Source organism: Oryctolagus cuniculus, chromosome 12 (assembly GCF_964237555.1).
Source record: "Oryctolagus cuniculus chromosome 12, mOryCun1.1, whole genome shotgun sequence".
Lineage (NCBI taxonomy): Eukaryota > Metazoa > Chordata > Mammalia > Lagomorpha > Leporidae > Oryctolagus > Oryctolagus cuniculus.
Genome location: NC_091443.1, coordinates 22046986 through 22063951, shown reverse-complemented (window position 1 = coordinate 22063951; position 16966 = coordinate 22046986). Strand labels below are relative to the sequence as shown.

Genomic DNA, 16966 nt, shown 5'->3' with positions numbered 1-16966 from the left:
CACGGACTCTTCCAGGTTCTAGGACAAGGCTGACTTTGGACTTGAACTTTAATTCTCTCCCAAGTCTCCAGCTCACCCGCCTCTGCCACCACATTTTGGGCTCACCAAACCCTCACAATCACGGAGCCAATGCCTTAAGACAGACTTCTCTTCCTATATGTGTCTATGCACGTCCGCTTCGTTCAGCTTCTCTGCAGAACCCGGACTCATATGGCCTCTGAGTCAAACTGTGCTGTAGGCCGGCGCCGCGGCTCACTAGGCTAATCCTCCGCCTTGCGGCGCCGGCACACCAGGTTCTAGTCCCTGTCGGGGCGCCGGATTCTGACCCGGTTGCCCCTCTTCCAGGCCAGCTCTCTGCTGTAGCCAGGGAGTGCAGTGGAGGATGGCCCAAGTGCTTGGGTCCTGCACCCCATGGGAGACCAGGAGAAGCACCTGGCTCCTGCCATCGGATCAGCGCGGTGCACCGGCCACGGCGGCCATTGGAGGGTGAACCAACGGCAAAGGAAGACCTTTCTCTGTCCACTCTGCCTGTCAAAAAAAAAAAAAAAAAAACTGTGCTGTCTTTGGATAGCTCTACGGCCACTGGCTGAAACTTGCGTGTGACTCTTTTCTCAGATACGCAGGTAACACTGCTCCCGATGACTTCCTACTCCACGGCCCACCACACAGGATCTGGAGAATGGAAGAGAGAATAATGAAACATATATTTTTTAAATTATGGCTGATTATGCAGAAATACTCACACTGCATACCCACCTGGCATCTTTTAAATCTCCCTCCCGCTATTATTCCGTTCATATTTGTTGAGCAGGAAGGTTGATCTACACCCGAACTTGTCTAGATCCAGCAATGATAAAGAACATAGAACGTCAAGCATATAAGTTATAGTTACTCTCTAGATTTTTACAGTACTTGTGTGATTACATATGACTATAAATACAAAGTCTATGTGATATGTTTTCCCATGACGCCTCAGTGCAGTGCTCCAAATCTCCCCCACGCCCTTAAAAAAATCTTTAAGCAAAGGAAACCTCCCCAATACCCAGCCACCAAAAACCTCACGGATTCCTAGAGTCCCCTAAGCGCTGGGACCGCCCCCAGACGCCTTGGTCCCGCCCCTCCACGCTCCCAACTGGCCGGACGAGGTTGCCCTCCAGCCAATCAACGTTCCACGGGACCCTCCTCCCGCGCGTCTTTCAAAGGCTTCCTAGGAACCAATGAACAGTTAGGGGCCGAGCCAGGGCACAAGGAGGCGGAGTAAGAACCAGAACGAGGATCTGATTGGTTTCCCGAATACGCCGCGCCCACCTCACAGAAAGATGTACCAATGAGCTGAGTGGGGGGCGGGCTCGGTGCGGGGCGGTGGCAGAGACGCCGGTGCTGCCTTGGGGAGGCGGCGGTGGTCACGGCGTGGGGTGGCCAGCGATGAAGCCGGTGAGTTGGGCGCCGGGGCTTGGAGGAGCGAAGCCATGGGCACTCGAGACCCGCTCCTGGGCCGGGCGGGTAGCGCGGGTCTGGTCGCTGCACGACTCGCGCGGTAACCGTCCTCTGGGTGGAGGAGGTGGCGCCGGCGACGGCTGCGAAGGAGCGAGAGCCCGCGGAGCAGGGTCGGTGACGGGCGAGGGGAGACGGACGCAGGCTGTGCACCAGCAGTGGCTGCCACCTGCCGCCTGCGGGGTCTCAGAAGCCCCTGGACAGCCCGACTTCTTGCGGGGACACAGAGGCGTAGAGCGCTTGGGCGTCGCCCCGGCCCCAGTGGGCAAGACCAGGAGTAGGAACGCCGCGCCCAGGCTGTGGGTGACACCAGCGCCGTCACCACCACCCCTCCCCAAGGTGGCACCGGTGGCACCACCTGGCGCCGCGTCCCTTTGCCTGCGATTAAAATCCCTGGGCGTGGGCAAGCGGACACCTTAGGATTTGCAGACCCTGGCAGTGAGGGGCTGCGGGACTGGGCCGCGCAGATTGAAAACCTTGAACCATCAAAAAAACAAAACAAACAAAAAACAAACACGCATCTTTTCAAGAAAAGCGAAGGAGCGCGGGCGGCCGGCCGGGAGCTGACCAGCCCCACCCCGGGTGACAGCCTGGGGGTCAGCTGATGCAGCTCTGCAGGCGGATCCCCAGCAGCTCCCATCCGCAGCCTGCATGGGCTCTGTCATGTGATCCTGGCGAGACCAGTATAGAACAGGGCTTGGAGCTGCACCGGGCGGGACGCGGCGGTACTCACTAATCCCTGAGCTCCAAGTGGAGGGACATCAGCTGCCCTTCGCTCCCAGCCTCCGTCTCCACTCGTCCCCGGGGAGGGAAGAGCCAGTTTCGGATCTCCAAATGTGGGAGCAACTCGAGTAGCGCTGCCCTCTCTTCCCCTCCCCGTCCTGCTCCTCTTTAAGGGCGGGGGGGGGGGGGGCTCTGCATTTGCATCGCCACCAGGACTGGGTGGATAAGTCTGTCCGGTTCAGGGGACAGTCGGCCAGGGCAGGCTGCATCCTCCACCTGACGCTTAATAAACACATTTTACCCTCCATGTGCCTCCCGGTGTCTTACAGCTCAGCTGCTCACAAGTGGGCAGTGGAAAGGATAGTTTGGGGGTTTCTTTTTCTCATTGAACCTGTAAAATGCCAACAAGGAGTATAAACGCCTCCCATGTACAAATGCTGCCTACAGGATTAACTCTCTGCTCCTTGGCTGTGCATACGGGGTTCCGCTCAGAGACCCCGCCCCAGGCTCGGGGTTGTATAAAATCACTCCTGGCTTTCTCTCCTCCCCCCATCATTGCTTTGATATTAGTTCCTGGTCACACGCGCCCCTTCTTTTGCCTCGCTTTCCTTCACTGCTTCCCTACCTGCCTACAAACCCGGTTCAAAACCCGGCTTTAAGCACCTGCTCTGACTCTCAGCCATCAGTCGCCGCCCCTCTGCTCCCCAGAGAGCACTTCTGCCGAAAGTACCCCCGTTTTCCAGGACACTTGTCTTCTGCAGTATAGGCACCCCTCCTCTCTCTCTCTCTCCAGCTAGACAGAAGGCTGGCAGTGATTTTATGGATCTTTGCCATCTCCAAGGCTTGGCAAATGGAGGTGTCCAAGAAATGTTTGTGAATAAATCACCTCATTTTATAGTTGAGAAAAACAGATCCAGAAAAGAACGGAAGAGGCTTTTCCAAGATTATTCAGTGAGTGGCAGAGCCAGGGCCAGAAGCCAGATTTCTTGATTTGCAATCCAACTCTTCCCACTACACAATGCTGGGATAAATAGCAATCACTCGTTATTGAAATTGCTGGTCTCTGATAGTACAGGTTGATGACTGAATACATTGCAAATATTCAATGCATGTGCAAGCAAGGATCCACTATGCTAAAATGATACGTAAATAGTGTGTCATTTTTTTTAACATAACTTTTCTTTTGAAGCCTAGTTCAGTACAAACAAGCGAGTTTGACTCATCAGATGAAGAGCCGCTTGAAGATGAACACACTCCAATTCAGATATCATGGTATGTGAGCTGCTCTGATCCATGATGAGCTAAATTATTTGACATTACATTGATTTCTGTGGAATTATAGTCCACATATTGAAAATATTTCAGCTGGCGCCGCGGCTCACTTGACTAATCCTCTGCCTGCGGCACCAGCACTCAGGGTTCTAGTCCCGGTCGGGGGGCCAGATGCTGTCCCGGTTGCCCCTCTTCCAGGCCAGCTCTCTGCTGTGGCCCGGGAGTGCAGTGGAGGATGGCCCAAGTGCTTGGGCCCTGCACCCCATGGGAGACCAGGAGAAGCACCTGGCTCCTGGCTTCGGATCGGCTCAGCGCACCAGCCGTAGCGGCCATTTGGGGGGTGAACCAATGGAAGGAAGGTCTTTCTCTCTGTCTCTCTCTCACTGTCCAACTCTGCCTGTAAAAAAAAAAAAAAAAAAAAAAAAGAGAGAGAGAGAGAAAGAAAGAAAATACTTCAGTGATTCTCATTCTCTTCTACCCACTGTTCAGATTGAGTATCTTATCCAAAACACTTGGGATGAGAAGTGTGTCAGATTTTGGATTTTTGGGGATGTGGGAATATTTGCATGGCCTTTCCTGGTTGAGTGCCAGTGCTCAAAAAGCTTCAGATTTGGGATTTCAGATTTTTCCATCAGGGACGCTCCACCTGTAAAATTTTGAAGAGAAAAAGCCCAGCCACACTGACGTCCCTAAAGTTCTGTCTTGCTGCCACACAGCTGTCACTCCCCCTCCAGACTCCATCTTTAAACTTAAGTGCTCGTCTCATTTTCAAAGGCAGGTGATATTTGTATGCTGCTTTCCTGTTTCCCCCCGAATTCATCCTCTGACTCGGCAGACAAGGGGAGCCTGTGTTTCCGAGCCCTGCAAATTTGTAATAGGATGCTCTGAAGTGATTTCATTTTAACCGACATCCATTGCAACAAGCAGAGGGTAACCTGTGGCTTCATCATAGGAAATCATTGACACCATATCTGTTAAGGAAGTCCTGCAGAAGAATCTGAAAGTAGGAAATGCAGAATGAATGCTGGGGCCGAAACTGTCAGGTGGCCCTTTATTCCAGCTCATTGACTTAAGGTTCCTAACACGAAGTGTCCCAGGTAACAAACCACACAATGGCTGAAATACACGGTATATTACCTGTTGACAACTTAAGCATGAGTATCTTTATGGTAAAATTGAATGAACTTGCTGTTTTAAAGATTTAAATAATGACAAACTAAAATGGTAAGTCCCAATTTTAAAATGTTGTTTTTCTAGGTTTTTTTTTTCATGACCAACACATTGATATTAACTCTGAATTTTTTGTGTGACTGCTGTGAAACTTTAAAACACCCTTATTCATTGGCAAGCACTCACATGTTATTTAAATTAAATTTCCTTTTCTAATTTTGTTGTTTTTTAATTTGGACAAAGCTTGATAAATGTCTCTTTTTCAGGCTATCTCTGTCCCGAGTGAATTGGTCACAGTTTCTCGGTTTATGTGCTCTTCCAGGTGGGTCAAACTCTATTTGTCTTCCTGTTAGTAGATTTAGGACAATTTTTTTTTCCATCAGCTAACACTTGGATCTCTGTACTGAGCAATAGAGAATTCCATAGACCATCGGCCCTCAGGTGCTTTCTGGGAGCCCCACGGTGCCCCTAGATAAGGAGTGAATCCACTCTCGGCCTCCCAGATTTGCGCTTCTGGGTTATCTGTTTTCGGACACTTTAAGCCCTGGGGTGCAGGTGAGACAGACAGCAGCCAGGTGCTGGGTACAGAGACAGCACAGAAGGAATCCTTCACAGGAGCTCCTTCAGCTGGGATCTGTGAAGCCTCGTAATCATATTCCTAAGAATACAAGAAATTGAAATTTGCATTCACAACAGAATTAAACATGTAAATGATCCTGTGGAATGGTGTTCTAAAGTAGCTGTATGTATGTTTAAATATATTGTTTCTATGTGACCAGAAACTGACGTCTTTACTTGCCTTGTTACTACTTATAGGTTGTAAATTTAAAGATGTTAGAAGAAATATTGGAAAAGATACAGGTAGGTGTAATAAGAGACAACCATACTAATAGGTTTTTAAGTACTCACAGAAAATCCCTTTGTCAAAGGTCACCAACCGAAGTTTCTTCTCAGTCTACCGAATAAATGTTCAATATTCTGTAAAGTTTCCCACCGTGGGCTTACTCTGATATACGAAGAGGTGTTTGTGATGGGCACAAGCGTGGCCTGGCTTTCCACTGATGGTGGCTGTTCCCTGTTAGACATGAACCACACTGGAGGCTAGGCAGTGTGAGTGAGAGGACGGACGTCTGCCAATAGGAAGTAGCATAGGGCACCACCCAGATCTTTGAACACGGGCTTCTTGTACACCTGACCATGGCGGTAGAGATCCACTCACGCTGGGAACTCAGAGGTAGCAGTGAAATCCATCCTGGGTAGAGAATGCAGAGATCCAGGAAAGACAGAGGGCGTGAACTGACTGTTGCGTGCCTCCTGTCCAGTAATCCCCATAGTCCACCCCAATTTGGAATTTACATGTTGCATGATACTAACAAATGTGATTTTTAAAAAATATTTAATTCCAGCTGGCCTGGAATATCTCAAGGCTGTTAGTTCTACCAAGGTCCTGATAACACAAAATACAAACATATACTGCTTGATTCTGACCAGTATACTTTTATTTATTTATTTTTTAAAGTGGCCCTTTTAAAAAATATATTTATTTATTTATTTGAAAGGCAGAATTACAGAGAGACAAAGGCAGAGAGAGAGGTCTTCCATCCGCTGGTTCACTCTCCAGATGGCCACAGTGGCTAGAGCTGCGCTGATATGAAACCAGGAGCCAGGAGCTTCTTCCAGATCTCCCATGTGGTTGCAGGGGCTCAAGGTGTTGGGCCATCCTCCACTGCTTTCCCAGGCCATAGCAGAGAGCTGGATCAAAAGAAGTGGAGCACGGCCGGCGCCGTGGCTCAATAGGCTAATCCTCCACCTTGCGGCGCCGGCACACCGGGTTCTAGTCCCGGTTGGGGCGCCGGATTCTGTCCCGGTTGCCCCTCTTCCAGGCCAGCTCTCTGCTATGGCCAGGGAGTGCAGTGGAGGATGGCCCAGGTGCTTGGGCCCTGCACCCCATGGGAGACCAGGAAAAGCACCTGGATCCTGGCTCCTGCCATCGGATCAGCGCGGTGCGCCGGCTGCAGCGGCGGCCATTGGAGGGTGAACCAACGGCAAAAGGAAGACCTTTCTCTCTCTCTCTCTCTCTCACACTGTCCACTCTGCCTGTCAAAAAAAAAAAAAAAAAAAAAAAAGAAGTGGAGCAGCCAGGACTCGAAGCAGCGCTCATATGGGATGCTGGCACTGCAGGCAGCAGCTTTACCTGCTAAGCCACAGCACAGGCCCAACTTTTTAAATCTTGCAGATATTTCCTGGTTTGCCAATGTGCTTTCTTTAATATAGTCCATATCCATGAAAAGAGACTTTAAAAGGCTAACAGATTAGTTGGCCCTTGCAGTATTTATAAAGATTTTCAGCTTAAGACACATCCATCGTGGTAGGGAATTTCTACTTGGAGAACATGTAAGCCATAATAAGCAACATATAATTTAAATCACTGGCTCAAGGCCAAGCTAACCCATTTTGGAATGCCCTATTCATTCTTCAGAGGGATCTTCCAATTTTTTTTATAAAAACTTATTTTTGCAAGAAATAGTAAATGAGTCCAATACAGAAAACAGATCCAGATGATTGATGGGGAAGACCTAGCCTCTCCCTCCAGCAGTTCCTGGGGTCTGCCTCAGACTCCTTCCTAGGAAAGTAGCCAAGAGGCAAATAGGAAATTACCTACTCTCTTAAAACTGATAAGATATGTTAACGGCAGGTTTCACTCTTTCACAAGCACAAAAATACAACTGTTTTATCTAGAGCAGCAGTGTCCAGTAGAAACATCATGGGAACCACAAACAGAAGCCATGCAAGCAACTGTGCATTCTCTAGCTGCCACAGTAAAAGGGTAGAAGCAGGTGAAATTATTTTTGAATAATATTTTATTTAACCTGATAGATTTTAAATATCATCATCTCACCAGGTCTTACATATAAAGCAACTTAATGTTTGTGCAGTTTGTGTTCAGGGGGGTTCAACACAGTGCATCTCCATTTGGACTAGCCACCTTCCAAGGGCATGAGGAAAGACACTTGGAACTTAGAAAGCTCAATGACCTTGGACTTAAAGATCAAGGAAAGAAGAGAGGGCTTGAAACAGCCAGATTCATTTTGAACCAAAGGATCCAGGATGATTACTGCCATAGGCAGTCCAGTGGATAGGACGCTTGTGGCCAGATTTCATGGTTCATGTCATTATGCTGATAATAGCTAACTCGCATAAGTTTAATACAGTTCAGGCCTTATTTTTTTTTTTTTTAGAAAAAAAAAAAAAGCCCATAAAATTAAATACAGCATGGTGCAGAACAGTATAAGATGAGAATGCCAGAGCTCTGGTACCATGGGCCCTGCCGGGGATTTTATATACAATGCTTGGGACAAAACAGACAGCAGGGTGATGAAGTAGCCAACGTGGTGGATTTTGTGACAAAAAGAAACAAACGTGTTATCATTCCTTCTTAAGGGTTTTTAAGCACTAGAGATCTTAGGACTATTGCAGCATATGTGTGTGTGTGTGTATTCTCAAATTCACAGACGATCATTTGTCATTAGCTCGGTGTAGGAAAGTTAACTCCGTGTCACATTCTGTCTGTGTGTCCGTGTATGCCTTGCTCTGTCGCAGAAGAACTAAAGAGCTGTGGGATCCAGGACATATTTGTTTTCTGCACCCGAGGGGAACTGTCAAAATACAGAGTCCCGAACCTCCTGGAGCTCTACGAGCAGTGTGGCATCGCCACCCACCACCACCCGATCCCAGACGGAGGCACGCCCGACATTGCCCGCTGCTGCGAGATCATGGAGGAGCTTGCAGCCTGCCTCAAAAACAACCGCAAAACCCTGATACAGTATGTCCTCCTCTCCCCGCGCCCCCGGGAAAACGCCCCCGATGAGCTCTGATCACCGCGGCCCGGGCGGCCCCCGGCCTCTCGCTTAGCGTTACAAGGTGGAGAGGATGTACCCGTGAAAAGCGGAATGCAAGGCTCTCAGTGTTGTTCGTTCCTGCATTCCAAGAGGAAGGCCAGATGTGGGTAGGGATAGGGGTGCAGGCTTGTTTTTCTCTCCTCTTGTCCCTGCCCTTGAGTTGTAATTTGGGGAGCCTCCCCGCCCCCACCCTCACAAGGTGGCACGTGGCCGCTCTCTAACAACACCTCACTAATCAGCCACCAGCTCAGTTGCTCCGTGACTTTTCCCAGCAAGCAGGTCCATCTTTTTTCAAAACTAGCAGCACAGAAAAAAGCAAGGAGCAATGTTGGTTTGGCTCGAAAATCGCTTTCGTTGATAAGAATTTGCTCCCAGAACGAAAGAGAAATTTTCATTGTCTGTCCATGGCTATGAAGACACAGGCAGCCGGTATGGAAGTGTAGAATAAAGCAAGATGAATTAGGAAAGGGGGGAAACTGCGAAGAAAACAGTCATTTGGAGAAGAGACAAAGCGTGTGGCAGTGGGCAGGAGATCCTGCACCTGCCAGAGGGGAGAGGTGCAGAGGGGAGACGAGGAGAGGGGAGATGTGCCGGGGGGTGGGGTGAGCCCGCGGCGAGAAGCCAATCCTTGCTGTGCCTCCTGGGCACCACTTAATCCTTTCTGCACCAAGGTAGGAGAGTACCTAGTTCGACCCCTCAAATGCCCCGAAGTCCCTAAGGCCATGGCTTTCAGCCGCAGATGTACACACTGAGCAATGGCTGTGCAGTTGCAGGGCAAGTGCAGCCACCCTCTCTCCCGGGCCTCTTGCCAGCACCAGTTCTGAAGGCAGACCCCCTGTCCCAGGGTCTTTGGCGATGTACACCTGTTTGTGGATGAACCGAACTGGAACATGGCAAACTCAGGCTCGCAGGGTAGAGAACAAAGAACTCTTAGAAGCCCTCCAACAGCTGCCTCTTTCCAAGTGATCTCAAGGGAGAGCGTCATCTCTTGTGTGTGTGTGTGTTTTTTTTTTTTTTTTTTTTTTTTTTTTTGACAGGCAGAGTGGACAGTAAGAGAGAGAGACAGAGAGAAAGGTCTTCCTTTGCCGTTGGTTCACGATCCAATGGCGGGAGCCAGGTACTTCTCCTGGTCTCCCATGGGGTGCAGGGCCCAAGCACTTGGGCCATCCTCCACTGCACTCCCGGGCCACAGCAGAGGGCTGGCCTGGAAGAGGGGCAACCGGGACAGAATCCGGCGCCCCAACCGGGACTAGAACCCGGTGTGCCGGCGCCGCAAGGCGGAGGATTAGCCTAGTGAGCCGCGGCGCCGGCCTAGAGAGAGCGTCATCTCTTGTAAAAGTGAGATTTCGGGATGATACAGTTACCTGTACTGCATTTCCTGATAAGTACAGGCAGAATGGTATTGGACAGTTTGATGTAGACAGTGAAAAATGCTTTCCAATTTTTATATCTATTTTTTAAAATCATTCTGAGATTTGTCCTCTTTTTTTTTTTCAAGTACATTTTTCTTCTGGTTCATTCCCAAAATGGCCACGACACCCAGTGCTGGGCCAGACCGCAGCTAGGAGCCAGGAGCTTCTTCCAGGTCTCCCACATGGATTCAGAGGCCCAAGGACTTGGGCCATCTTCTGCTGCTTTCTCAGACCATTGGCAGGGAGCGGGATCAGAAGTGGAGCAGCTGGGACTTGAACCAGTGCCCATATGGGATGCCAGCACTGCAGGCAGAGGCTTAATCTTGTATGCCACAGTGCCAGCCCACCAAATACATTTTTTTTTTTTTTGGACAGGCAGAGTGGACAGTGAGAGAGAGAGAGACAGAGAGAAAGGTCTTCCTTTGCCGTTGGTTCACCCTCCAATGGCCGCCGCAGCTAGCGCGCTGCTGCCAGCGTACCGCACTGATCCAAAGCCAGGTGCCAGGTGCTTCTCCTGGTCTCCCATGGGGTGCAGGGCCCAAGCACTTGGGCCATCCTCCACTGCACTCCCTGGCCACAGCAGAGAGCTGGCCTGGAAGGGGGGCAACCGGGACAGAATCTGGAGCCCCGACCAGGACTAGAACCCGGTGTGCCAGCGCCACTAGGCGGAGGATTAGCCTGTTGAGCCGCGGCGCCAGCCCCAAATACACTTTTGAAAGCAGCTTCTACTGAAAAGTTTCCAGAGCTCGAACCAGCCCAAGTTATGGAAGCTCCACGGGTTCCACTCCCACAGGCTCTGGCAAACAAAATGCTCTGATACTTGAGCACAACCCAAAGAGGATGGACAGACGGACGGGTGGCCTGGCACATGTTGAACATTCTGGCCATCTGATGACCTGGATTTTTCATTGACTTGGAGCTTTCAAAGATGTCCCACCGTGCATGGCTTGGCTAAGGACACTCTTCCCTCGTTCTGCCTTCTTCAAGCCTACAAATCCAGGAGCTGGGGAGCCTCTCCCTCAGAAACAGAGTCTGGTAGCTTTTGTCCTGATGTGGACCAGTGCCACCCCACTGGGTCTGCCAGGGCAGTTTCAGCCCTATAGAAAGTCACTGGACACTGCTTGCATCTTGCATCACAGTGTGGCCTCGTGGGCTACTGTAACAGAATACCTAGAAGCAGCTTAAAACACAGACATTCATCTTCTCTCAGTTCAGGAGGCTGGAAGTCCAAACCAAAGGTGTCAACAGGGCCAGGTTCCCTGTAACACTGGGTGGACTCCTTTCCGGCCTCGTCCTAGCTTCCAGTGGTGGCCATCAACCCTTGGTGGCCCTTGGCTCATAGCTGCATTATCTCATGATTCCCCTGTGTGTCTGTGTCTACACATGGTGTCTCCCTCTTACAAGGACACTACTCATATTGGATAAGGGGCCACCCTAATGACCCTGTCTTAACTTGATCACATTTGTCAAGACTCTTTCTCCTTCCCAGTGAGGCCACACTCACACGCGCCAGTGAGAAGAGCTTCACTCTCAGGGAGTTGTAATTCAACCCACGTGTGTGTACCAAACCCTGAGACTGCAGAGTGAGGCCCTGTCCCCAATCTCAGGGAAACCCCAACTCCCTGCCTCCCCCTAACACACACACACACAGCTAACACGAGACTACCACACAAGTACAGTAAGATCTGCACACAGTGTGGACATGGGGGAGGCAGCGCACCAGCCAGCCATCATTCCTGTAGAGGCACAAGTATGTTAGGAGATGAAATCTGAACTGGGTTTTGAAAAATAAGTAGGGATCTATGAAACAGGAGGAAGATGAAAGTGGCAAAGGAGAAAGTAGGATTAAGGTACAGGAAGCTAGTACTATACCTCTACCTTTACAGGGTAGATCCAGGTCTCCAACAGGCCTCCACCTGGGACACATTGTAGCCAGCAAGGTCAGGAGTAACTAGGGGTCAGTCCCTGTCTGGTCCTCCATCTCACATCCCACAGCAGGCTGTATCTACAGCTCTGCCTGCTGTATACTTAACACTGCGGTAGCTGGTGTCTGTGCTAAGTCAACTCTAAGCTGGGTTAAGCATAACCCCTCTGTGAACAAGTCAGGAAATGTGCAGTGCATTTTCTACGAATTTTGAAAATGATTAAAATGAATGGTTTTGCTGCTTCGAGGGTTAAACCTCATTTTTTGGAATTGCTAATTTCTTTGCAATGCCAGATAATAGCGACAAGCACCCATTTACTTCTTCCTCTGCGCCACGCTGTCTTCGCAGCCTTTTGCAAAGGCTGCCTCATTGAATCCACACTCCAGTGTGCACACTGTTGCTGGCGTCCAGGGAGGCCTCCCACATCCAGCAAATGCTGGGTATAGGACGGAGCCCACAGCAGGGGGACCCCGCACGCTGTTCACATAAAGGAAGGGTTACTGTAGGACAGCATTTGTCCTGTGCCCACTCAGTTTTGTTTACACAGGGGAAATAAAGTGGCAGGTGGTTAAAATAGTCTGCCTCTGTCTACTTCCCAACAGACTCCAGTTCTCAGACGTGGGTCTCAGCGATTCAAAATGTCAATCAGGGCAGGTGTTTAGCCCAGTGGCGAAGACATCCGCCACCCTCATCTGAGTACCTGGTTTTCATTCCCCACCTCTGGCTCCTAACTCCAGCTCCTTGCAAAATGTGGGCCTTGGGAGGTGGCAGGTGATGGCTCCCATGTTTAGCTTCATGCCACCCACAGGGGAGACCTGGATTGGGTGCCCAGCTCCCAACTTTGGCCCAACCTGGCTCCAGCCATCATGAACATTTGACGAGCAAACCAGTAGATGAGAGTTCTCTCTGTTTCTCTCTTTCTCTCCCTCCCTCCTTCTCAAATAAACTTTAAAAGAACATTTTATTAAGTCATAAGGCCCTATATCTTGACTTAGAGTTTTTCAGAATAGCTTCCAACAAATAAACACATTTTGCCTTTGATTTTTAAAAGATTAATCTCTGTGTATAGGACATTGTGCTAGGCATTAAAGACACATAAACAGCAGGCAGAAGGCGCAAGTCTTTCGTTGTAACTTGTGATGGAATGAAAATGTACAAACTTCAAAACTGTATTTCCCTTTCAGCTGTTATGGTGGACTTGGGAGATCTTGTCTTGGTAAGAAATGTATTTTCATTATTTTTTTTAACCTCAAAGTAGGCAAACTCCTGTTTCTGAGCCATATGTTCACTGTAGACTGGAACAAGATGCTGAGACTCAGAAGATTATTTAAGGCCCTACACACTTTGTGTTCCCGCAGAAAGCCTGGGTGGGAGTGGGAAAACCCAATTTACAACTTAGAAGTGACATTACTCTTTCAAATGTTCTCCCAGCGCAGGAATCATGACACTGACAGTAACTTCTAAATAAAAAGTACCCAGGAGTGTCCCAAGTATCAAAGCCAAAGTGCACTACTATATATATATTTTTTTTAAATGTTAATGTGCTGGAAAAAGCAAAATCAATTCATGAAGTCCCCTCGTGGAGTGAGTTATCCCTTTTAGGGTTGAACAGCATCCAAATGAACCACTTTTGTGTTTCCAGGGACACCACCGAAATGAAAAGCCTACCCACAGAATGGGAAAAAATATTTTAAAACTATGTATTTGATAAGGGTCTTGTATCCAGAATATATAAGGAACTTTTTATAATATAAAAAGACAAACTACCCAATTTAAAAACAGGCCAGGGGTCTGAATAAACATTCCTCCGAATAAAACACACAAATATCTAACAAGCAGCACATGAAAAGATAGCTCGAGGTCATTAGCCATCCGGGAAATGCAAATCAAGCCACAGTGGACGCCACTGCTACACCCGTTAGGGTGGCTATTGTCAAAAAGTGGAAAACAACCAATAGTGGAGGAGATGTGGAGGTCCCGGGCCCTCCCCGACTGCTGGTGGGGGAGAACAGAGGTGCAGCTCTCTGGCAGAGTATGGCCATCACTCGCCAAGTTAGACATGGAGGCACCACATGAGCCAGCACTGCCACTCCTTGGCCCACACCAGAGAGGCATGGAAACACACGTTCACATAAGAACTTGAACCTGAGATGGAAACACACGTTCACATAAGAACTTGAACCTGAGATGGAAACACACGTTCACATAAGAACTTGAACCTGAGTGCTCAGAGAAGCATTCATCATAACAGGCCCCCCCACCCCCGCCAAAATGGAAGCAGCCTCAGTGCCCATTGACACCTGGGTAAACACAATGTGATGTGGCTGTGTCCACACTGGGTAATATTATTTGGTCAATTGTGGATAAGTGCCACAACAGGTGGGTGCTTCAGAAAGTTCATGGAGAAATCAAACGAGCATGGCATTTATTTCCCTGAGCTATTAAGCCCCCAGTGAGTGACCCATCTCCCGTATTGGGGGCTTGGGTTGGAGTCATGGCTCCGTCCAGACTCCAGCTGCCTGCTAATGCAGACCCTGGGAGGCAGCAATGATGCCACAGAAGTTGGGTCCCTGCCACCCATGTGGGAGCCCCAGATTGAGTTGCAGGTTCTTGGCTTTAGCCTGACCCAGCCATGGCTGTCACAGGCATTTGAAGACTGCGCCATTAAATGAATCTCTTTGTGTCTTTGCATTTCAAATAAATTAATAAATTTTTAAAGATGTTTCTTTGAAACCCATGTGTCATTTTTTCATATGTATTTTTTCATGAACTTTTTGAAGGTCCCTCACGTGTGTGAACCTTGAACACATGGTAAGTGAAGTCAGTCACAAAAGATAACATATCGAAAGAGTCCATTTACGTGACATGTCCAGGCAGGACAGTCTATTGGAACAGGAAGTACATTAGTGGTTGCTAAGCGCAGGGTTGATGGGACAAGGCAGGGTGACAACAAGGGTGCAGGATTTCTTTCTGAGATGATGAAAATTTTCCAAAAAGGCGCTGGGTTGCACCCTTTAAAAGAATCAACTAGATGGCATTTGAATTATTTATACCTCAATATAGTTTCAAAAGAAAGAATGAAGCCAGGGGTAAACTTTAATTCAAACACAGTCATTTCAGGTCATAATTTAACTGTCCAAAACACACAATCTTAATTCATTTGCAGCAATTACACCACAGCCCCCTGTAGCAATGTATGTATGTATATAGCAATGTATGTATGTATGTACAATGTATGTATGTACTATGTATGTACACCACTGTATGACCAGTTAGTTGATCATATTTTCCTGCCATGTCCTATTAGTAGCCGCCTGTCTCCTACTCTACCTGTCTGACAGCGTATCGCCACAGCAAGCCATAGACAGCCTGCGAGACCTGAGAGGATCCGGGGCCATCCAGACCATAAAGGTGAGGCGCTGACCGTGCTTGTGTGCTTGTGTCTCGGGCAGACTGTGGCAAATCCAGGGTAACAGTAACCCAAAGGGTGGGGAGATGAAAATCCACGGACCACCTGCTTGTTTTTTTTTTTTTTTTTAATTTACATCATAAAATAACCCAGATACCTACAAAAGCTCACGGCATTTCAAGCCAAGTACTGAAAACACCTGCACTTGTTGCACTCTTCCGGGATCTACTGCTGCTCAGGTTTTGTCCCATGCAGCTCTGGGAATGGATCCTTTCGCTTGGAATAATGAGATGGTTCCTATAAACTTGAGAGTTTCTTAAGTAGACTTTTGGCCAAAAAGATGTAAAGGTCCCGTTACATTTGGATCCATGTCACTGTACAATCTGCAAAACAATTCCTCTTATTAGGTTAAAATCAAGTAATGCTTCAAATCCAAGAAGTTCAAGTCTCTTCTCCAGGAAACAAAGCAAATCACATGGTGAAATCTATGTACAAATATGCACATGTCCCATCTTTGACACTGGGGAGAACAAAGCCACCATCAATGAGACTCAGTCTTACCCAGGCATCCTGTGGCAGATGGGTTCTAGGCCTTTCTGTGCGGATGTGTTAGCTCGTGCTGTCTCCACTGCTCCATAACATCGAATGAGATGATTGGCAAAGCCAAAGAGAGCCTTTGGGAAGCTATTTAAACTCCAGATAAATTATTTAAAGCACTTATTTTGCTTATTGAGATTAGTGATTTTTTTTTAAAGCAACTATCTACAAACATTGTCCCAAATGGGTTATGTCATCACCGCAAACAGCAAAAGACTAGGGCTTGCTTCTATAAATTAAGAAAAGACTTCTGTATCGATGCCACCACTAACTGCTACCCAAAGTGGCCTCTCCTCCCTACTTGCTCCCAGGTTGGAGAACAGTAGCAGGACAATCCCTTTCTGTACTATTTCTCATCTTACTTGGTCCTGCCACTAAACAGGGCTGGGGAACACACAGCCCGCACCCCCTAGAAGGCCCGCAGGCATTTGGTCTGGGCCTGCCAAGGCAACCGGAGGTGAGACTCAATTCAGTACATCTAGAGCAGGCTAAGGTAAGTTATCACTCTCTATGGCCTGTGAACGTTGTTACAAATATCCAAATAGCCCTCAGCCGCGGGAGGAGGGGGGATAAAAGCTCCCCACTCCTACGAGGGAAAGGATTTTACAGACTTAGAAAACATCTGTACTTCATGCTCTTCTGATTTGTATGTTTTGTTAAGCAATAGCTTTGCACAATGTAGGTGGCTTTATTAAAGCTTCCCCAGGGGTACCAGTGCCTCCTTTCCTACAGATGTAGGATTATCCTCAGCAAGTGTTTTGATGGCTGACACCTGCTAGTATTGTGGCTCCACTGGGGACCGGTTTCCTACAGTGTTACCTCAATGCTTCTTTTTTCTTTCCAGCAATACAATTATCTTCACGAGTTCCGGGACAAACTAGCTGCACATCTATCATCAAGAGATTCACTCTCAAGATCTGTATCGAGATAAAGAATTTCAAAGAGCTTATCTGTGACCATGTCTGAAATTTGAGTTCTCTAATTTGTACTGAAATGAATATTCTAGTGTTATCAATGTGAATGTCAATGTATATGTGCAGATATTCCTAAAGCTTTCGACAAAAA

At 48.3% G+C, this 16966-nt stretch overlaps 1 protein-coding gene and 1 long non-coding RNA gene across 3 annotated transcripts; one reads left to right on the top strand and one right to left on the bottom strand.

Moving 5' to 3' along the window:
• Window positions 1-549: 549 nt before the first annotated feature.
• On the bottom strand, window positions 550-2364 carry LOC138844614 (uncharacterized). Its single transcript, XR_011380704.1, has 3 exons — window positions 2228-2364; window positions 757-837; window positions 550-672 (listed from the first exon to the last, which is right to left on the bottom strand). It is a non-coding gene; the product is annotated as an uncharacterized lncRNA (long non-coding RNA).
• CDKN3 (cyclin dependent kinase inhibitor 3) lies at window positions 1302-16966 on the top strand. 2 transcript variants are annotated; one of them, XM_017348314.3, is made up of 8 exons: window positions 1302-1434; window positions 3407-3489; window positions 4926-4981; window positions 5476-5520; window positions 8260-8482; window positions 13080-13111; window positions 15206-15306; window positions 16746-16966. In XM_017348314.3, exons 1-8 carry the CDS (start codon window positions 1426-1428, stop codon window positions 16830-16832), a joined length of 636 nt encoding a protein of 211 aa, XP_017203803.1. In that variant the 5' UTR covers window positions 1302-1425; the 3' UTR covers window positions 16833-16966. The 2 variants fall into 2 exon arrangements, with proteins under 2 accessions (XP_017203803.1, XP_002718301.1); XM_002718255.5 differs by having other exon boundaries at window positions 15203-15306.

What these genes read in the sequence shown, in the direction of transcription:
- CDKN3 (XM_002718255.5), top strand. An exon ending in CGGTTTATGTGCTCTTCCAG is followed by an intron (nt 4,982 to 5,475) that starts GTGGGTCAAACT and finishes TACTACTTATAG; the next exon opens with GTTGTAAATTTAAAGATGTT. An exon ending in AAATATTGGAAAAGATACAG is followed by an intron (nt 5,521 to 8,259) that starts GTAGGTGTAATA and finishes GCTCTGTCGCAG; the next exon opens with AAGAACTAAAGAGCTGTGGG.